The sequence below is a fragment of the Anser brachyrhynchus genome (assembly GCF_964034855.1).
Source record: "Anser brachyrhynchus genome assembly, chromosome: 1".
Taxonomy (NCBI): Eukaryota; Metazoa; Chordata; class Aves; order Anseriformes; family Anatidae; genus Anser; species Anser brachyrhynchus.
Window position 1 is genome coordinate 12,798,895 of NC_137694.1, and position 23,505 is coordinate 12,822,399.

At 38.7% G+C, this 23,505-nt stretch overlaps 1 protein-coding gene across 12 annotated transcripts in view; it reads left to right on the forward strand.

The window, feature by feature from the left end:
- The window catches only part of MAGI2 (membrane associated guanylate kinase, WW and PDZ domain containing 2), an 817,299-nt gene that overhangs the window by 770,043 nt on the left and 23,751 nt on the right, over positions 1-23,505 (forward strand). For all 12 annotated transcript variants that reach the window (XM_080581211.1, XM_080581210.1, XM_080581215.1 and 9 more), the window contains 2 exons: positions 2,773-3,013; positions 4,703-4,846. In XM_080581211.1, the coding sequence (XP_080437337.1) occupies positions 2,773-3,013; positions 4,703-4,846 (385 nt within the window). The remainder of the gene's footprint in view (positions 1-2,772; positions 3,014-4,702; positions 4,847-23,505) is intronic.

Below are 23,505 nucleotides of genomic sequence, written 5' to 3' on the forward strand. Positions count from 1 at the left end.
TGATAGGACAAGGGGGAATGGCTTTAAACTAAAAAAGGGCAGGCTTAGATTAGGTATTTGGAAGAAATTCTTCACTCTGAGGGTGGTGAGGCCCTGGCACAGGCTGCCCAGAGAAGCTGTGGCTGCCCCATCCCTGGGGGTGTTCAAGGCCAGGCTGGATGGGGCTTTGGGCAACCTGGGCTGGTGGGAGGTGTCCCTGCCCATGGCAGGGGGTTGGAACTGGGTAGTCTTTAAGGTCCCTTCCAACACAAACCATCCTGTGATGATTCTATGATTCTTATGACTGACATTATTCTGAACAAGGACCTGTCCAGACTTCAAGGGTCCACTGGGATTGTATTTTTGCCAGGCAACTAAATACAGAAGTATTCTTTGCTAATAATATCAGCAGCACTTACAAAACATAGGTCTATCACCATGTGATCATGAGGTGGCCTTTTTTTCATTATCTTACATGTCATTTTCTTTTGCTGGTCACAGTTCTCCGGTCCTGAATATATTTTTATAACAGGTTTTCTCTAGGGTGAATCATTTTCCAACCAATTTCTTGTGTAATTTATGTATATTCATTGACAAAGTTTATCTGTGATGGAAATGAAGTAGCAGGGGGATAGAAACTTGGTGGCCAGCTGTATTAACAGCTGTATATATAAAAAGCACACTCAGGCTGTGCAGTGATACAACTTTCTGTGATCTCCAATCAACACTTCTTAGTCTTTAGATTAATTTTTGGCATGTGAAATGAGGCTGATTACACAGACTGTCTGTATGCTAATCTTGAGCAACTAACATACCTCATCAAGACCCTTGTCCCCAAACAGTAGGTGCTGGTAACAATTTTAACTTTTTGCTTCTTGAGGTACTTGCGTTCAGTTTTGAGTTAGGCATTGTGCCCTCTGGTTCTCCTTGTTTAACAGATGTAGCACTTTCACTTGCCCAAAAGGGCTTTCTCTCAATTAGTCACACTTGGCAAATTTCTTTCCCTTATATTTCATTGAATGCTTCTCTAAAAATGATCACCCCCTAGAAGACATACGCTTCTAACAAAATGCAGAGTAAAGCTCTCGCGAAAGTCTCCCTGTGCGATTGTAAGTCAATATTAAATGTCTGTTGAATTGGGAATTTTCAGAGGGGACCTGTAAACCATAGTAATTAAAGTTCCAAAAAGAACTTTTGCAATATTTCAGTTGAAAAGTATAAGCTATAATTGATCGTGTCTCTGTTTACTTATTCCAAAACAGTTACAATGCCTACAACTGTAAATAAAACATCATCTTCTGAGAAACAGCTGTGGTAGTATATTGGGAACCTCCCTAATGACAGCTCTTATTCCAGATGAAGGTCCATTATTGCTAGTTCATATACTGTCACTTTACACCAGATTTTATAAACCAGACTACAGCTGGTTTATATAGCCTCGTACGATGTTTCTGTATCAAAATTAAAATACTAAAAGACGGACTCTTAGGAATAGTAATCAGTATTTTTCTTTCACTTTTAATAAGGCTGAGTTATCACAGGAAGACTGCTTGTCCACCTTCTTTTTACTCATGATCATGAAATAGATCATGAAACTGAGTAGAGAAAATAAGAGGAATCTATGTATACATGCAGGTCTTATTATAGTTGCTACATACAGGTAAAGACCATGTGGCAGCAGTCTATTTCCATCTTCTCAGAAAAGTCAAAGGGAAATAGTTGTGGTATTCTCATGTGTGATTGGACACCGAGCGAATTCAAGCTGGTGTGCAGGAAGACCTGTCAGAATGGTCCTGTAACTGCACTAAATAATGAAGTTTTGAAACGTATCTAAAAGCATTTTGAAATGTTTAGATTATTTAGATTATCTTTTCAAAGATAAATTAACATGAGCAAAAACAATGCACTCATTCATTCAAACTGCCATTTATTTTAATCAATAAGTGCTTTTCAAAATCCCTTTCACAGTTGATGTGTCCGCGTATTGCATGTGTACATATACATATATAGTCATTTGGTTAACTGCTGTGCTATAAAAGCCCCATTTACTTTGAAATGTCATTTTCCTTTATTCAGTTAACAATGAAAGCAATAGTTTATTTGTTATTAATTCCTCATTAAGCAGATTTTCTTTCCTTTCACCCTGTGTTACTTCCGTGCATGAATACTGATATGGCCTGCAGGCTTGTAGCCAGGCACTATTATAGGGAGCGTGTAGTAAGAATACACACTATATTAACTTGTCTTATATCAAAGAATACCCCCCATTAAAAAGATAACAGCTAGTAGAAAGAATGCATCCATTTTTAACCTTTAGAAGCTCATTTACATCAATGAAACAGAGGGGCTATGAATGTCTGCACTGATGTTTTGTTTACTCTATAGAAATCTTAATTCTGGAGAAAGCACTTGATAAACTCAGTGGACTGTTTTGGAGTGAGTATTGTGGGGTGTTTTAAGTGCAGTTTCATTTTCCAGGTAGGCAGGATAAGTGGGAATCAGGATGCTTTTCTTGTTCTTGTCCCTCTGAGCCTAATCCTGATCTCACTGATAGCAGTTGGAAAATTGCAGTGTGACCTGAGGGAAAACTGCTTACAATCATGTTTCAGAAGTGCTCACTGATTTTGGATGCCTCAACTATTTACCCTCAAAAGTTTTGTTTATCTGTGAAAATTTGCTTTATGGAATTTTGCAGTCAGGCAATTTGCTTTCACTCCTGGATACGCCTTATAATACATATTTTTTAACTTTTTTTTGCTGCTTTCTGAAACTAAGCCTTTTTGTCTTTCTCAGTTACAGGTCAGAAGTAAAAGCCAGGCAGGATGTGAAACCTGATATCCGGCAACCTCCATTTACAGACTACAGGCAGTCTTCAACTGACTACCGCCAGCCTCCCCTGGACTACAGGCATCCTCCTGTGATGGATTACCAGCAGCCACCACCTCTCGACTACAGGCAGCCACCCTTGATGGATTACAGGCAACACTCACCCGACACCCGGCAGTACCCCCTGTCAGACTACAGACAGCCCCAGGTACAAACTGACATGCTGACAGCACTCCTCAACAGAAAGCATTACAGTTTGCAGGGAGAGATCATATATATTATTAAAGCAGCTGAAGTTACAGAAGAAAAGGCACCTTTATTGCTTTTACACTGAGTTACTGTTTCTCTGTAGAGGACATGAATCCAGAACCATTAACATTCACTGAGTATTTTGAGATCTGTCAAATAACATTGCGTTTATAATCGTGTGACTACAATCTTAAATAAATGCTACTTTTGAGGTACTGGAGAGTTAAAATCAAAGTTCTAAAATAAGCTTCCCTTGCATCAGCAGAAGTACTTAGGTGAGATGGGATTTCTACAGCATTGTTGAAAATAAAGGTTTTATAAAATCTAGATAAATAAGTAAATACAAGCGAATCCTGCCTGATAAAATTTAGTTTTGTGTAGGTAATAGTTTGGATGAGGATAAACTACCTTGTATAACAAATTTTTTTGACATCAGGCATGATCTCACAAATTCAGAGAAATAAACCTTGGATGAACAGTTATGTTACCTTGGAAAAGATTTTGCTGATGACAAATATTTACTGACAGTTGAGAATGTTTGAAGATCTAGCTTAAAGTTCAGACTTTGAAAAGAAAAATCCCACTTTTTTCTCACATAACTGCAAAGGAAAAAAAGTCAGAAGTATATTAAATAACACAGCATAAATGTCTGGACACTGTATGCTGAAACCATATATAGATGCTATTTTGTGTCCATATTTTCAAGGCAGATACATAAACTCTTTTAGTGAAAATATCCAAATTCTTAAACGTGATACAGAGAAACTTCTGACAAGTTTATTCATTTCAGTGTCTAAAAAGCAAGTATCTGTCCCCATATCTTATAGGATTATAAGACACTTCTTAGTATCTAGAGGTGCCTTAGCTGCCCATTTCTCACAATCGCATTTAATTTTTTAACCACTGGTGTATACAACTCAAGCTTGCTCCTGTTTTCATCCTTCTCCCCATGGCTTTTGTACTTTTGGCTGCCAATGGATCAGAAGCAACAGAGCAAGTTCCTTCCTGGACCCCTCTGTGGTGCTGGTAGTTAGGGTCCACCAAGGAAAACCTGGAATGATGAATCTCAGTCCCTGTAGGATGTAGAAAGGGTGGAGTTCAAACCTCCCACTTCCCACCTCCTCCTCAAAGCACATGTTTTAGCTGAAATGAGGAGAGTTGCTGCACTTTGGGCCTCCATGCAGTCCAGCTTGCTGACCAAGTTGCGTTCTGCTGGGAATTTAGGAGGTGTGTCTCCTGCTAATTTTTAGGTTATGATGGTGTTGTACAGGAACTGTCTGCTGCCCCACTTGCTAAATCAGCACTCTGCATAGATTTAAAGCCTTGCACTTGGGTACCATGAATGTATTGAGGGGGAATATGGAAGCCATCCAGAGAACTTTTGGTACCAGGCAACTGCTGGATGATGTCTTTCAGGATAGTTTAGACTTAGTCATTTACATATTGATTGCTAAAGTTTGCTTTTAATGGCAAAAATAGGTGCTCTTATTCTCATCTATTCTGACTGTGCAGAAACATAATTTGAAAGTGAATTTTCTTACATTAATTGGTTAGGTGCATATTTGAAAACATGTATTTTAAAGTTTTCTTGAATGCATATTATGCCATTTATAGTTAATTGATTTTCATTTTGTATTTTTCTATATAGGACTTTGATTATTTCACTGTTGATTTGGAGAAGGGAGCCAAAGGTTTTGGGTTTAGTATTCGAGGAGGAAGGGAGTACAAAATGGATTTGTTTGTGCTGAGATTAGCAGAAGATGGACCAGCAATAAGAAATGGAAGGATGAGAGTAAGTAAAATACATTGTAACAATTTTTGTCAACTTTAACTGATATATTTGGTGATGGGATCAAAGAGAAAACAGGTGTGGTTATTTTGTTGTTTGTTTTTTTCTGATTGTGTTTTAAAGAACCAATACCAATTGATATAATTCAACCTCAAATTGATATAATTCAATTGATATAATTCAATTGATATAATTGATATAATTCAACCTTGTTTGTAGGAATCAATTTTCACTATTTGGCTGCATAGGTCATAATGCATTTGAGTCCTGTAGTGGTAGAAGTAATAATAATACCATGTCTAAATATGAAATTTGATAAAAGCACGCAAGGAAGAAATTCAGTTATTTATATATATATATACATATACGTTCTACATAGGAAAAATGGCCTAAAAATAACTCATTAAGGGTTGTTGATACCCTGCAGAGTAGCGAGTACATGAAAACAAGGCAAAGAAACCACAGGTGAAAAAGACTACCAAAAATCAAGACAAAAATATTTCTTTGTATATCTAACTAGTGTGACATTCTTGAACCAATATTTAGGTATAAAGACAGGCAAAGGAAATTGTGTTCTTTACAGTAATAATAACAGGTTTTTCAAATGCTGTCGTTATTAAGCGGATTCTGTTTCTCAGTTCTAAAAATCTCGTCAAGTTTGACTTCATACTGAAAGAGCATTGACATCAATCTAAATACACAGTTAGTCTTTCTGTTTATAACTCAGTGTGTTTTTTTTGTTGTTGATTTTTTTTATTAATCATTCTTAAATTGCCCACTTTGTAGAATTTTAGAATTCAGTTAGTGCTCAGTCATACCACGGAGCTCAAGTCCGTGAGCGTCCAACTCGAAGCTTGCATGGGGGATCAATGGCATAAGTAGTCCCTGTGAGGAGGAAACCAGGCAGGCAACTGGAAGCTGAGAACTACTCCCACAGTATTTGTTGTGTGAAACATAGGTAAATGCTGCAGCTAGAACTTTAGCTCAAGAATATCTTCTCTGGTGGGTGTTATTATTCTTTCCTTTACTGTAGTACCATCACAATCGATTGCTCCTAATAAAAAGCTTTAACCGAGATGTATGTTATCAGCCCCACTGTGATTAAAGATGAGGAAAACGTTGAGGATTTAATAAGCTCTGGAATCATGTATTTGGAAACATATGGCTAAGAGAATAGGCCTTAAAGAACAATGCTTTTAGAGGGGTTCATGTCAAGTAATAACCTCTATAAGGAAAAATAAAAAAAATTAAAAAAAAAGAAATCTAACATTAAAATTTCTGCATCATATCACAGAACAAAGTTAGACTATCCACCCTGTGAGTAGCCTAAATATGCAAATTTATATGCATATATATATATGTGGTATGTATTTTTATATTATATACGTAGGGAAAGTACGATTTCATTAGGAAATGGCCTGTAACTTTTCATGAAAAAAATGTTAATTTATTTTCTAAAATAATGTTTAAAGCTTTCTGGTATAGCCACAGAGTGTGGCCAAGTATAATTTTGCTTAAGTAGCTGTAACTTGGAGTTTTATCTCCCCTTTAAAAGTAGCATTCTTTGAAACCAGCTTTACCCTCCAGCTCTGTCATTGAATCTTGGGTTTTATTCTCCTGTTTAATAGCCATTTTAACCTGACAGTCACAAATGGGTTTGGAATTTGCAAGACTTTTATCTCCAGCGACCTGTAACTGATGGATGGCCAGAACTATCTCAAAAACAGCTTCTTCAGAACAAAAATAGAAAAACAAAAAGAATCATTTAATTGCTGAAAGGAACAGAGGACATAGGAAGAAGAGTAAATGAAGCAGATTTCAGTACTTGTATCTCCTTTCCTAAGTTTACATCTTCTGTCAATAATGCAGGTTTATTCCCATTTCTTGGCTGGGACAACCAGCCTGCTTGCTGCAGTTCTATTTCATTCTGTTTCACAGATGCATCTCTATAGGAAAATATGCAAAAATCTGTTCAGTCCTTCTCACTTCATATACCATCTTCTTTAAAGATCACATTCTCTGATCCCAGACTTTCAGCACTCGAATAGTAAATGGTGCTTATGTGGTCAGATCTTATCAGGAATGTTTCCCGGTTAATAGTTCTTCTTATGGTCTACTTATCTCCATTAGTGTTTTGCTTCCTGTTTCCTGTTCCTTGAAAAGCCTTTCTTGATTTAGGTGAAGCCTTCCAGAAAAACATTAAGCAGATAACACAAGGTACAGATCATACTTACAGAAAAAATAAAAAAATAAAAAAATAATTCAAGTAACTCCACGATTATTTCTATTCACCAATACAAGAAAATAAAAATTAAACCAGTTAACTTGCTGGGGAAAAAAATAAAAGAGGATATAATGAAAGATGTTAAATGAAAATATGTATGTGTAATTAGTAAATGTGTTCAATGAATAACATTTTGTTGTCTGTCTAGTTATAAGCCAGCAAAAACCCCAATAAAGGCATATTCATATTGACATAAATCTCCTTCCTTACAGAAATAAATAAAAGAATATAAAGTACTTCATATTAATAAATCAACGTCTCTAGTCGTGGTTCTATAATTTTGTATTATTGAAGCAATGCAATGTCTAACTGAAGACAGCTCCAGATAGCCAAGTCAGAGTCTGTAGTTTGTACTCAGTGGGCACTACAAAACCTTGGTGATGGGATGAGCCCCACAGCTGTATTCTGCTTGGACACATGCTAAAAAATGTGAAAGTCTCTCAGGACACATTTAAAAGATTCTGAGGTCTAAATACATCTCACAGTGTTATGCATTACAGATACAGAGAATAAATTTAAACTAAAATCTGAGATTATAGGAAGTCAGATGTAAATAAAGAGCTGGTATGGAACTACCTCTTGTAAAAGGAAATAGAATAGGCACATTACTGAGGAAGGTAAGCATGAAAGGAATACAATATACCTACACTAGGAGCGAACAGAAATTGAACCAAATGGCAATGATGAAGATAGGAAGGAAAATAGACGATAGGAAGAAAGTGAAACCAAAATTGAAGCGTAGATGAGAGAACAGACATAGAATGAGTAGAGCAAGCATTGTAAGTGATGGGCTTCCACTGGCCCTGCCAGAACTGTCTGGCTCTGAAAAGATTAATGAAAGGGGGAAAAGGTTTCATAAAGTTTGTTATCCCTTCACTTTTTCCTTTCAGAAGTCCTGATCTTCCTTTCCCCTGAGAATGGCATGCCAGGCAGTTTGTGCTTTTATTGGAAACAAATCCACTGAGGAACTCTCCATTTTAGTAATGCAAGATCTAAAGTAGTGTTTAATTGCCCTTCGTGACTGATGTAGCTTTCTATTTCAATTTTCTGCTGATTTGTTCTGGGAACCTGAAAGGACTACTGAGTTGGTGTCATACAAAGTTCATCAGTCTTGCCTGCATACTGCTTTTCTACCCAAGGACCCCTTTCTGCCAGCCTAAATAGACACTGCAGTATGTCTTAAAGTTTAATAAATTATTCCCCTAAAAAGAATTTTTAAACTTTCACAGTTTTACTACCCTATTCTTAGTCCTGGTACTTTTACGTGCACTGAGTCTTTTATTTGAACTCAGACTGGTTCTGCAGAAAGCCTAGGCATACATCCTCACTTAACTTGGATTCATCTGTCACAAGACATGGGAAGGAAATGTCCATCAAAGGATCTAGAAGTCTATTGTAAGAGTATCTTCATGTGTCCTCTGTCTGCATAGTGGGTAAACTGTTCTCAGCCAGTGCTGGCAAGTCACAGCTATAACTGTGTAGCTGCATATAAACCCATATGTCAGGTCAAATACCATGCTTAACTTTGGCAGGATTTCACTGCAATTCATGGGTCAGATTCATGAAGGTTGCTTACAAATGACCTCTTTAGGGGGAAACCTGATCACTAAGCTGGAAGCTAATACAGATCCCTCTTAATTCTGTCAGCTGAGCAGACATCAAGTTACAATGGTTAATTCTGAAGCTTGCTGCAGCAACAGTTTACAGAACTTGAAAAATGAATGTTCACAAGCAGCAAGATATCTTACAGCTTATAAGCACTGAAGAAAAGTTTCATTAGATATAAGGAAAAGAACATACATGGAAAAGTGATTATCCAGAACTTTAAGTGGCAGATAGACTCTCTGGGACCTCTGAGCTCTACAGATTTATTTCCATCCACTTGTCTTCTTCAGGATGAGGGAACAGCAGAAATACAATACCCTGTCCATACAATGGCTAAGAGGAGAGAACAGGATGATATCTGTGCTCCATAATACAAGAATGTATTAAAAGAACCAGGAGAAAAGTTTGGAGAATTATTAGTATCTTTGATGTCTTATATCCAGAACTGGCAGAGGTCTGTTGGGAAAAAAAAATCTGAAACTAGTTCATGATGAGATCAATGATGGCAATGTTGGAAAACCAAACTGCAAATCTAGTCTCAGAGCAGGACAAGAATATGGCACACACACTCAGTAATTGTAATATCAAGCTGAATCTGTCACCAGAGATGAGAGACATAACACAGACAATGTGGAGCACAGTCCCTGCAGCCTTTGAAGATTCAGACTCTACTGGCAACAATTTTATAGGTCTATTTAGATAAAGCTCATGATAACTCATATTTTTCTTCTTATCTCACATTGAGGACAATGATCAGCTGAGCCCTGCCTGCAGATCTCTATCCCTTCCTGTCTTAGAGGCGGGGGACTACTAACATCTCTCAGGAGAATTGTTAAGGATGGTTGTAGTGTTTCCGAGACATGTGAGATATGATCAACAGATCTCTTATTGCCTTGAATGGTATCTCTTGCAGCCAGCATGCTTATTGAAACCAGCTTCAAACAAAGAACATGTGGCTGAGGGCTGCAAAGATACAGAGTGTCTTGCACAATTGGGCTTATTGAATGTGAAATTCATGAAGAATGAGGACACAATGTGCTTTTTTATACACGATGTACATCTGTGTCATTTTGTCACTTTGTGAGTTACATCTTTTTTTTTCACTTCTTCCATGAAAGTCATACTTTTCATCTCTGACATTTCTGGTATCATTTTCTTGTCAACTCATTTTTCTCAGTCCACGTACACCAGTTAGCCCTATCACTAGCTTTCTCATATCTCCTGCTACATCATTTTTCTCATTCTTTTGTAGATTTTTTTGAATATATTTGCAGAGCTGACTTCTGAAACACAGACACTGCAGAATTTTATATCTGTCGTGCTTTGCATTCCTTCTCTGAGTTTTCATTCCTTTTTCCTGTTTGTTGCTTCTCTGCTGCCTATGCTCCTCTCTGTTTCATTTGTACAGACTTGGAGCTAAAAATAGGCACAAGGGAAAGGCTATTCCTACAGTGTCAATTATGAGCTTCTGTGCTATTGTTGCATAGGAATTTGTGTGGCTTTGGTCTGTTCTAGCTTGCCAAGAGAGCACTGCAGTGAGAGCCACCCCATAATAGTAACCAACCCGTGCTGTGGACAGGTTCATGGCATTCTGCAGATTAGCACAGTCTGCGTATTTCATCCTTTCCCATGATAACAGAATTCACACCAACCTATTCAAGAAACTTCATCCACCTACATTAAGAAATATTTCTAGCAAAAAGGAGAATTCAATATGCAAGAGCCAAGGACCCAAACAAGCAAGTAGCCAAGAAGAAGCCTGTCTCTTATTTGTAAGGAAACAGAATTGAGGTTTCACATCATGGAAGGCATAAGCATTTCATTTGAAACTGCTGTCAAAATCCATGTACAAACATTCAACAGTATTCAAAACTCTCATTTCCCTCTCTGTAAGCATCCCAAATACAAGGTCAGGCAATTGCTTTTATTTTTTTCTTCTGATGACATAACTTTTGCGTCCTTGCTTGCAACAAGAAGGACAGGGCACCAGTGAAACTCGTAGCCTCACATTAAAGCCCTTTCTTAAGCCATGGGAGATGTTAGCTTAAGTCCCCTTTGAAAAGCCTCAATACCACACATCTAAACAGTAGAGTGTCAAATAAAAGTTAGCTATTGCTAACCACATTCCCCAGAAGACATTAATTAGGATTGAGACCAACTCTTCAGACTTCTCAAGGCAGTATGAAATACGCAAGCAGCTATCTATCCGGACTTTGGAAACTCTGTACGACGGTGGAGTTTAACAAGGGAGTATAAACCCATCTACTCAGAACAGGACACTCCTGAATGTCTCAAGTCAGGCATTCAGAAATTACTTGAGCTATTCTGGGTTTGCTGGGTAGACAGGCAGAGCTGAAATGCAGGCAAAGTTTAGAGCAGCTCCAGGTAATTATGTCCTAACAGTGTCTGGGAAGGCTTTTATACTGCGCAAAGCAGAAGGTTTTTTTCTTAGATGATCATCATAGGATTTTTCCATTTTGGCTTTCTTGTCTGCTTGTTGTCACACACATTTAGCTTGGTGTTTGTCTAGTCACTTTATCACTATATCCATTTTTAGCAGACCTTGATTTATAGGTTTTTAACAATAAAAGTAATCTGTTTCCAACAATTAAGCTAGCATTCCCTATGAATGTAACACAGCCTCCACAGACACTTTTCAGCCTGTGTCATAATGTAATGCATCATCATTCTGTTTAAAAACTATCTTTACTAGCTGCTGTGTTGCATCTTAGAGAAGACAAAATCCAAGCTGAAATGGAAGGACTACTGCATGTACTGTTTTGTGAGATTCCCATTCCACAGACAAACGTTTTACTAGCAACCACATGCGGTACCTGCAGCTTCACACACAGGTACTGCCTCCTAACCTTTGTGATTCCACACACTCCACATATTACTGCTTTGTTTCTTCAGACCCTCCAGAAAAAAGAAAAAAAAAAAGAAAAAAAAAAAGAAAAAAAAAAAGAAAAAAAAAAAGAAAAAAAAAAAGAAAAAAAAAGTTTGTGTAGAGGATAGGGTTGTCTCAGTTTTTTCTTTTCCCATTGACAAAGGGAAGCACAGAGCATCTACAGGACTGTTTGTTTCCTGTCAGAAATGGAGGATTAAAAGCTCAAAAGGAAAAATGAATGATTTCTTACTCTACAATAAATGGAAATCTTTAAGAGGATGTTGCAGTGCAGACCCCACAGCTTGCATTGGCTCTTCGCTGGTGGGAACCTCACCTGGATTTCTCATTAATGAAGAGCTCAGTGTCTGTTTTAGATGTTCTGTCTTTGATTAGCCCCACATTGGAGGGTTATTCGATACAATCTCTGGTGGAATGCACCGGCAGTTGCAGCCTGTAAGTATGGTGAGCAAGAAGTAGCTCAGCTCAGCTTGATAGTGATTAGAACAAAAAGTATTAAAAATAGGAGCCAAGTAATTGTCACACAGTAGATGTGACAACCAAGAAAGCTGCAGGAAGGAAATGGGAAGAAGGCAAAAATGGCTTGTTCAGTCATTGCTTTCTTACAAACATGTAGGGCAATCACAGTAACCAAAAATTAAACCAATGATTGGCCTATGTGATGCTTAATTTTTGCCATAACAAAGTTTGGAGTCTTATTTGGGATCAGAAAGAAAACTGAAGCCTTGGAGATAGAGTGCTGAGTGACTTCTGTGAATCTCCAGTTCTTACAAGGCAATGAGGTCCTATGTTCAGAATATTGGAGAAAAGTAGATATTGCCATTGGAAGACCTCTTGCAGGTTTATGGTAGTTACAGCAAGCATAAAGGTGAAAGGAGTCTAATAAACAGAAAGGTCTTCTCCAGGTGGTGCACTGAGAGCAGCACGGAGCCAGCTGCTGAGCACTTAGCATGAGTGAGGGCTTGAGAAGACTGTCAGAAACCATGCTGAAAAGTCACTAATATTTAGATGTTAAAAAACGGATGTTATGCACACACATAAGGGACACAAGAACGCTCCTGGAGGATACAGTGCTCCACCAGCCTCTATTTTATTATAGTTTTATGCACATATCTGAAAGACAAATGCCTACAATGTGATTCATGTCAGTTAAGTAGCCAATCTTTCCTACGTAAGTAGCACTTACCCTTAAATCCTGCGGCATACCTGGCTTACTTTAAGCTGTAATATAAATCTTACCTTCATAGTAAGCATTCAGTGAATGTCAACACTGTCATTACAGTGGAACATAAAGACAAAGATATTCTTTGTCCCATCCATTTATTCTGTGATTTGTGATCCATCTGAACAGTATGGTAAGATGTTTAGCTATGCTTTACCACCGAATTGCATGTCCCTTTGGGGTAATCTCATTCATGTGCCAATTCCCTACTACATACATCACTGTCCAACCTCACTTGTAGAGAGAGTGGGTGTGATTGATCTGATCTCTGGGAATTCAACTGGAATACTCGAGCATATGAGCTGTATGTCAGCCTGTGGTAAGAGGAGCTGCATGCCAGGTTAGTATAGTTGGCAGAACTCAAGGAAGAATATATTGACACATAGACATAAAGCAGATCAACATTCCTGTGTCTACAACAAAGAAATGCAAAATGAGGTCCTGAGGGATGATGAATATATTTTGATAGCATAAAAGCATAATAAATCAAGGCTGGATTAACTGTAGGTGAGCTATTATTCAGCATTTCTCTAAAAAGCTGTGTTGTTGTTTTTTTTTAGAATTTGTTTGCAGAAAGATAGGGAGAAAGAATACACCTCTCATACATGTAATTAACATCATACTCTCAAAAATGTTCTCAATCTGATGAATTCAAAGCATCTTTGTAAATCCATGCCTAATAGAAAAGTCCTTCAAGCCACCTATGAAAAAGAACAAGTTAATAATCTTGCTTAAAATGGTTTAGTATGAAGTTTTATGAATAAAATACTTAGTTGGCAGACAGGCACCATATTTAAATCTATATTTTATGGAATATTTATAAGGGTTTCCAGGTCAAAAAAAAAATTAATTAGCTGTAAATTCAAAAATTAAGAGTCCAGAGTGTTAGGGAAAAAATGGAGAAACCAAATTATGTGCTCTGACACCTGAAACATTTTGTCCAGCCACAGGCATAACAGAGGCAGCCTCTCTTCTGTGTTTTCCCAAGCTGCCACAAGTCAGAACTGGAAGAGGTCACCTGTGAAGGTAAAAGGATACAAATATTAGATACATTCCTACAGCCCACCATCCAACCCAGAATCCTCACTGCAAGGTCAAGCACATGAGGCTTAGGAAAGGAAATATAGAGCATGTATGAAATGATTCTTCACCTGCTATAACAACATCCAAACCTCCAGCAGTCACCATTTTACAGATTTTTTTCATGCTGGAATTTTCATGTTTAGGATCCAGAATTACTTTTAATGATTTATTTGAATGTGCTTATGCTTTTGAAATTCCTGATACACTATATCAATGAGTTTCAAAAATGAATGTTTACATTAGTATTAAAAAATATTAATAATCATAGCTACAGCATAGTAATATTATGATTGCTTCCTCATTATCCATATTATCCCTTATTCTGTTGATCAACATCATATCCACCTTTTTCCGGCCAATGTTTAGCAATCTATTTCATCTTGCTCCATAAGGGAGCTCTTCTTCACCCTTGACCATCCTCATTGGCCTCCTCTGAACCATTTGTCAGTCTATCACATTCTTCTGGAGGTGAAAGCCCTAGAAAAACTTGCAGTTTTTAAAGATATTGTTGCTCCTCAATGACTTAATGATGGTTTCTCCTTTATTCCCTATTCTTTCTCTAATGGTTAACATTCTGTTTGCTTTCTTGACTGGGCTGACATTTCAGAGAACTAACCATAAAGAATGTAAGATCTTTCTGTTCAGGGGTAATGGTTAATTTAGAGTGATTGTGTGTGTAATTTTCCACATGTACTTCACTTAGCACTTAGCACTACTGAATTTCACCCGCTGCTTTAACACACAGTATTGTGCTATTTTTCCACAGCTTTTAACATTACATTTAGATTTGACAATCCTGCATGGTATTATGTTGCCTGCAAATCTTATCACACAATCTTCAGCCTCTTCACCATGCCACTTACAAATATGCTGAGCAGAATAATCACTATGGTAAGGTCTTTTGATTGTGAAAATTGACCACTTATTTCCAGCTTTTTTTTTTCCCTTGAATTTAATCTCTTACCTAGAAGACCCTATTCTTTCTCCCATCACAGCAGAGCCTTTACTGAAGAGTTTGCTGTTAGAAGCTTTCTGAAAATGTCAGTGTACTAACCAGATCTCATTTATCTACATAGTCATTGACACCTTCAGTGGCCAGCAATAGGCCTGTGAGGAATGGCTTCCCTCTACAAAAGCCACACTGATCCTTCCCCCGTATATCATAATTATCTATGTGCCAGCTAACCTTCACCTTCCGTATTGCTTCCATCCGTCTGCTGCAATGAATGTGAGACTCAGTTGGTCACTTTCCAGGACTGTCTTTTAGGACTGGTGTCACACTTGCCACTTCCCATTCCTCTGCTACCAGGCCGTTTACCGAAGTAGGCAGCAGATTACATCCTGTAGCTACTAGTTCAGCAGCTTCATATCCAAATTCCTTCAGTCATGGGTGAGTGCCATCTACTTCTGGTGGTTTCTTCCTATTCGCTTCATCAATTTGTTCTTCAATCTTCCCACTGGCATTGCTATTGGAGCCAGTTCCTCATTCTCACCCCTCTGCTGAGCAGGCCCCTTGCAGGGTTTTGGCTGCCCTCCTCTTCAGTCAACATCAATGCAAAGAATTCACCTAATCTTTTTCCTGTGGTCTTTTCTATCTTGCTATCTTTTGACATCTTGGTTCTCTGACAGGCTCCACACTTCTGGTATGTATGAAAGTACATTCTTAGCTCTTATGTTTTATCAGTCTCCTCCTCAGAATCTTTCTGTGGCTTATGTTCAGCTTGTCAGAGTTTATGTTCTTTTCTGTTTTCCTGTTTGGATACAACTTTGGATGGAGCATTCTCCATGAACACTTATGCCTAGGCTTCTGTATAGGATCTTTAAAATCTGCTTGTCAAATCTTGAGTTCACTTTGCATTTGCTTAATGGGACAGGCTGAGTCCATCAAGAATATATCAGAAACTTTTATTTTTCCTTTTTTACAGTCTCTACTGATTCCCATCCATGATTGCAGTGGTGAAATAGCTATTAACATTACATTATTCTACACTGAGTCATCCTAGCTCTGTTTAAAAATGTACTGGTATATACTTTTCTCTAGTAAGTTAATGAATTTCCCTTTTATCTTTGACATCTTTAATTCACATATACATGGATTATTTTGCAGCGATGCTGCCGAAGGCTTCAAATGTTCTAGAATACCATAAGTCCCCTTAGTTGCCCACCACTGCAAACGCTATTTTCGTTCATGCACGCCCCATTGTGCACAGACATTCAGTTATGCATTTTCCAGTTTCCAAGTTCTCTTTCAGTAATAAAATTTTAAATTTCTCCCTCTCTCAGAAAAAGGTGAAGAGGAGGGTTCCCTGCTCAAACAGCTGGATGGCCATCAAAGAGAAGAGTTTGTGACTCAATACCTTCATGGGTGGTTGCTTCAAATAATGCAAGGCACACAGCCTTGTAATTCCTCCAAAGAGAAATGTTGTTTCTCTTACCAAGACATCCAAGCCACACGCACCTACAATACACTTGAGGAAGTCCAAGACTAGAAATACACCAGGCTATACATTACATGTGGCAGTACAAATCTTCTGCCGTGAGGAAATTTGCACAGCAGATACCCAGCCTATGTCTAACTCCAGGCAGTGATATCAGGGCTTGACATCACTTGGAAATTCACCAAAATAGATGTTCTGGAGTTGCTATGTTGTTCAGTTTCCAAGTACAGACAATCTCTCAGCTTTTTGGACTCATTAACAATAACAACAGCAACAAATAATATGAAAAAAAAAAGTTCAGTTATAAAAATAGAATGCCCATATAAAAAGGAATTAAGTGTAATTAGTCTCTTTCCTGAGGTTTAATTAGAAAATGCATTAATAAAATGACAGATAGCAATGCCCTCTGCACAAATCGTTTGAGGCTGCTTTTATCATTAGATTTCCTCATTTAACATGGAATGAAAATGTGCATATGCAATTAATTTCATTTTGTGCAACAGGGAACTATACACCTGCTTAGAGACAGTTTCTTACAAGCTGGCAGAAGCAAATGTACATAAGGCTATCGCAAGTGGTTTAGAAGTATGTTTGAACAAGGAAAAACTTTTATTACAGTAAAGCTATGTATGTTTCCTACTGTTTTTGTCTACTTCTCAAATTTTGTTTGTATGTGCTGACTGGCTTTTTTTAAACAAGACAGGTAATAATTACTATAAAATATGGCCAGAACAAAGACTCTGCAGCAAAACTCACATGTAATAGCAGCTCTTTATTCTAATGATTCAGAGAAGCTTTACAATTTTCTTTCTAATTAACCTATCAATAGTGATGTCACTTAAACACTCCTTAGGAATATTATCTTCTCATTATTGCCAGAAAACATGCTGCCCAATTTTATAGCTCAGTTGTTCTTATGCATGGATAGAGAGTCTGAATTAACTTGAACTGAAACAGATTTTGTTAAGAGACATTTCCCATACATACAAACTACTTTCATAAATACATTTAAATTGTTAATATTCAACTTTAAAAGCATTAAGCAGAGGGAAGCATTCAGTGTTTACTTTGTGCTTGGACACTGTAAGAGTGTAAGAGAAGCATTCTTCTTATCGAATGCCATCGGGTCAGGAGAAGCACTGGTAAATGTGGGTAGGCATTTATATCAAAGTGAATGAAAATTCAGCCAGGGCCACGTTTGATAGGAAGAAAGAAGCACAATGAGAAATTAATGTGTGCAAAAGTTGCCAGATTCATAGCTGGAGAGTGTTTCTTCATAATAAACACATCTCAAGCAACAGACATGCATGCTTCCCCAGCCAGCTTGCCAGCCTTCAGCTGGTGGGAACGTCTGATCGCTCAGGCTTTGTCATCTCTGCTGAAGACTGCCAGGAAGGTCACAAATCAGAACTGATACCATTTTTCAGGGGGTGCCACAGGGCCTGCCTGTTGGGAGCAGAAAGGGATCCGTTGGCTGGTTTGCATGCCTGGCCACCAAACCGCCATCAGCCTGCATTCTTACAGCTCCACACACAGACCCCATGCAACAACACCTTCAAGTTAACATTTATTCTATACAGCCAAAGGCAGTCTGTGGCTTTGTGAGATTAAAATATTGGGTTTCAAGTGCTGCACTCTCAAACCTTTCCTGTGCTGTTTGTGCATATAAAACTTGGTGATTAGGATGCACGCATCCTCTCAGACTGTCGTGAAAAAATTACACCTGAATGGTGTGGGAGTTGAAGGTGCAATTTTAGGGATGGCTAACTCCACAGACTTTTGGAACTATGTTTTATGTTAATTTCTTGACAAAAAAAAAAAAATGAAATCTGTAAGTGCAAAGTGACAGAGAAACCAAATACCATGCAAAATGATGATGTTGCGACATTGAAGCTTATCTTTTGGAATATCCTGGTGTCTCATGTGAAAAGCTTTATATCTCCACAAAAGGCGGCTTGCTGAAATGACTCTTATAAATAAGGGGCTGATATTCAAATGTGTCACTTTCCATGAAAGGAGCTAATGCCACAGGGTCACACCCAATAAAGGATTCAGACAGTCAAAGCTTGATGCTACAACACCTGTTAGGTGGCTGGTGTCCCATTAGATGCGGAAGGAAGATAAAATGTGTCAGAATGATATACAAGCAGTCTGCAAGAAAAGTGTAAAAGGTAACAAGGTAACATAAATATATTAAAATAAATATGAAGAGAAGGAAAGTACAGGTCCATCACTCACTGAGAATGTGGAGGAGGCTGAAATATTCAGTACTTTCTTTCTATCAATCTTCGTTGAGATATACAGAAGGACCATTTTCTGAACAGTACACCAATTTCAACAAAAAGAAATGGGTAGAGATAAGATTAAGGAGAAAAGTGCTTAAAGAATTTTAAGATTCAAGTCAGCTGAACTTGTTGATGTTCACATATGCTCAATGATTTAGAGAAAGTAATTTCTAGACTATTAGTAACAATCTCCAAGAACTCATGGAGGACAAGAAAGTTGGTAGCAGACTAGAGAAAAGCAAACACATCCCTTGCTTTTAAAATACATTAACAGACTAAAATTCATTTAACTTTCATTCTCAGAAATAATCCGTGGCAAGTTATCAAAAAGTTGAAAAAAATAACATATAAGTTGTGAAAAACAAACCTTGTCATATCAGTCTAGTTTTCTTTTTTATTTTCATTTTTATTTCTTTGTGCAAAAATGGGATAGAGAAGGTATGAGGCATCTTCCTTTCACCTTTCGAAAGTACCTTGTAGGAAATTCAGTCAGGATGGGGAAATAATGACCCTCAAAGGACGTTCTGAATGTTTTGTTCCTGAAGTAGGATTACAAGTGTGAAATTACAAGTGTGGTTCTGAATAGTCTGTGATGAAACCAGCTCAATTCAATAATTTCGTCAATAACTGGAGACTTATTGGTAAATAGTAACATTTCTTAATGCCAAGAGGTTATTAGTCTTAGAAGGTTTTGAGGAACTGACTTAGATTTCAAAATGAACTTTCCATACTGAAGCACTCAATATGACAAAATTCACTGAAGTGCACTGTGTTTCTTTAAGGGTAACGAAATTAGATGTGCAATTTAAAATAGGGGATAACTGTCTAGATAAGACTGCAGGGTATAGACTTGGAATCATAGAATCACAGAATCACAGAATGGTTTGGGTTGGAAGGGACATTAAAGATCACCCAGTTCCAACCCCCTGCCATGGGCGGAGACGCTTCCCACCAGACCAGGTTGCCCAAAGCCCCATCCAGCCTGGCCTTGAACACCTTCAGAGATGGGGCATCCACAGCTTCTCTGGGCAGCCTGTGCCAGAGCCTCACCACCCTCAGAGTAAAGAGTCCAGGATAATCATGAGTCACAAATTTGGTGTGCTACAAACATGCAAAAATCTTATTCTGGGAGCATTATTAACAAGAGTGTTTCTCCCATAGGGAAGAATTTTATCATTTTGATCAGTTTTGCCTACCCCCTAGTTTAATATTATCTCCATTTTGGAGACTGTGTACAGACTTGGAAGTACCCAGAAGAGAATTACCAAGAAGAGGTCATGTGTGGCATAAAACTACAGGAACCAGTCTCTGATCCTGAAAAGAGAGTAATGAGGATATGCTGTAAGAGGAACTGGGTTCTTTCTGGCCTGCTTATCCTCACTTAGCCTTACCTCTGGCCTCACCTTGGTACAACTTCAATATGTGGGTATACCTGAGCTCCTCTTCAACAATCACTGGGTTTTAAAAAGGCAGAAATAGCCCCAGCACAAAATTCCAGGTCTTTCCCTCTCTCAGTGAGTGATCTACACTAGCAGTATCTGTCAAGAGTCACACGAGAAACATTTGCTTTAAGACAAGGTTTTGCTTTCTGAAAATAGCTGCCTGAGCAGAGAGAGAGAGAGACAGCCTCCTGTATCAAACATCACAGGGCTGGGGGAAGGCAGGGAGGTTTTAAATGTTAACTGGGAAAAAAAAGAAAAAAAGAAAAAAAAAAGTGAATAAGAACCCACACCTTATTAGACACATGGGAAACCAATTCTCAGTCAAGGTTTTCTCTTTTGTATGAATTCCCCAGATAGGGGGAAGTCTAATTGAAGCTTTTCTCAGGGCAAGAGTGTTCATAACATTTCTCTTCTGTGTTGTTTTTCTTATCTAATCAGAACTGGGTTTGTGCTGCACAGGCAGTATAATTCAGTTACACATCAGTCAGCCACAAGACACAAATGCATGGAAAACAATTAACCCACTGCTCCTGCCACTATTTATTCTCACGCTGGTCTCAAATCTTGTAATGGAAATTTCAGAGTACCTAATTTTTACATACTTGTTTCTCTCCCCTCCTTCAGTCACATAACCGGAATGCTAGGCTTTAATTTTTTTTTTAAGTTTTCCGAGGTTATTTGCACATATGATTTTATATTAAAAAGGGGGAACTATCAAATCAGCTACTTGCTGACTATAAAGAAAAAAAATCTACTGAAATACAGAAAAGGTTACACTAATACAGGATAGTTCCTGTATATTGACCAATGAGAACAGAATAAAGGCAAACAGCAAGGGAAAATGTGGCATTAACTTAACCTTTTTACATATTAAACTGTATTAAAATCTCCTCCTGTCTTTCTACTCAGGAGTGTAGAAGATTTTATTTGAAGGACTGTGCGTGCACTGAACAGCTTTCATCATTACTCATTTTAAAGGCTATATATCAAGGAGTGTTAAAAACACCTCCTTCATTTGATCTAATCTGGCACTTCTTCTCTCAAAACATGCTAACAAGATCATTTTAAATACCTTCTGCAAAACATGGTATATCCAGGCAACATGGCTCAAAAAGGAGCTATCTTTAAGCCTTTGCAAAATCTGACTTGACTTTTATAGGATTTCTATGAGGATTTAATTGTTTCATGACATTTAGAAGCGGGTTTTCCCAAACTGGTGGAATTTTGTCCGTGTTTGGCCTTACTAACATCATTGCGGGAAGAGTACAATAAATCCATCTTTCGTGTTTGTGCTGCAGAAGTGGCAAGAGGGATTTTCTGGTTTTGTTTTGAGTGTGTGCAGCAGCTACATCCTACCAGCGCTGCAAAAGTCAGGGTGACACAAACAGACCTGCATGGCCAAACCCAGTGGAGATCACTGCATGATCCGAAGAGCACCTCTGCTGCATGTCACATTGGCCTCGATGTCATCAGAAGTGTCTAAAAACCTGTACTGCATGCTACATCCATGTCCATTCCTCCTAAAGGAGACAATCCTCTAAGAAAGAAAGTTGCGCTGCAGAAATAAGGCCTTTTGACACTAAATAATCCTGATTTTTTTTCCTCCACTGCTCAGCCTACAGAAAATAAAGAGCACAATAGCAAGGCTCAGAGGTTTTATTCGGATCAATGACTTTTTAGTTAAATAAAGTACAGAAAGAGATTGTGTACAGTATCCTGGGAGAGTTCTTAAAATAGGCTGCAACTCCTATTGACAAGGTACGAATTCTTATAGAGAAACACTGCCGTAGTGCTTTTAGTAACATCCTTTCTGTCTCTGAACAAAAGTAGGGACTAGATGACTTCTTGACATCCCTTCCAGTTTTCTTTGATGCTAGGAGTCTTGTTGACATTTCATATTATGCACATTTATTTGGTAAATACTATATTTCAGACTCAGGAAGGAAGGAAAGCCTCTGGAGGATTACGCTTTCAGTTGACAGAAATACAATAGTAGCAAAGAAAGTGTATAAAACAGAAAACGTTTCAATGTCCAAGGCCAGCAAAGAGCTGGTTTTGTCAGGAGAGGCTTGTAAGAGGAAAGGGAAGTACCCATCATCTTGCAAACTGTATAGCCTCTTTAAAACCCTCTCTCAGATGTGTGCAGCATCGCTCTTTTAGTGAGTTGGACCTGCACAGCTCCCCACGGTGAGGAGGCTGTAGATGCAGACCAAGGCAGGTGCGATCCCGCCGAGCAGATGTGCTCTCATGACACTGATAAATGAGTTTGCTGAGCCCACCCAGCTGAGACCCTCGAGCAGCTCTTGGATGCACGTCACCTGGACCCACACTTCTGCCACCACCAGGGTCTTCATGCGAGTCAACAGGGCTTGGAGGCATCAGCAGTGCAGCTGCAAAACCTTCAGTCCAAAGGCTGTGGCACTGCGAATGCTGGCCTGGAATGTCACCTCGCCGTGCTGCTCACTGAACCGTCTCACAAAACAAGTGTGTGGCCGTGGTGCTGCACTACCAAGCAAGCTGTACAGCTGCTGCTTGCTCCACGTGCTGCCTGCTGGGCTGACCACGCAGAGTGGAAAGCAAGCGCTCCCCTATTCAGTGAGGGGGTTTCTAGCATCCAAAGCCGGTTCTTCTCACTGAGCAGAGCAGAGGCAAAACATCCCAGCGGGATGCAAGGCGGGGAAGGAGATCGGGGTGGAAGGTAGACACATACATCAGTGCCCTGCTTCACAGCCAGAGAAGTAGAGGCAGAGAAGTACTAATGAGGCTAACTGACTGCAAAGCCAGCAGGGAAATCAGTGGCAGAAATCTGTAATCAGAGCTGTGGGGACTGCTGCTCTGAATGGACATCCCAGCAAAAACCACCTGTGGGTAAATAGTTCAAAACGTGCTCCTGAGAATCCGGAAAACGTGCATGGTCTGTGCAGTGGCAGCCACAGCAGCTTACCTTTCCTTCTTTCGTAGCTCGCTTCATAATAACTCGAAATCTGGTGTGAAACTTTGCTACCAAGATTTGGCTAGTCCAATGGCAGATCTCAGTATTTGCACACTGACCCTCTCTTTTCTCTATGAAAACAGCCAGTTACATGCAGCAACACTCTTCTCAGGCCAGCACAACACTGCAAGCTGAAGTGTAGCATGGGTAGCGTGTTTCCAATGATTCCAACATATCAAGTGGTTCAAAAAAACCTCTTACGTATACAAGGCACAATACAGGTTATAAGCACGTTACACTGATTTCAGCAGAAGATGAGCAGCATTTGATACACCCCATTCAGAATCCATCTCGGAGGTTATTTAATCTGCCAGTGATATCCCTCAGACAGACAGGAACAAATTTGCCTTGATGTGTCTGTCTGTCATTCAAGTAATCTGTGATCCATTGAATATGTCTCTTTCTG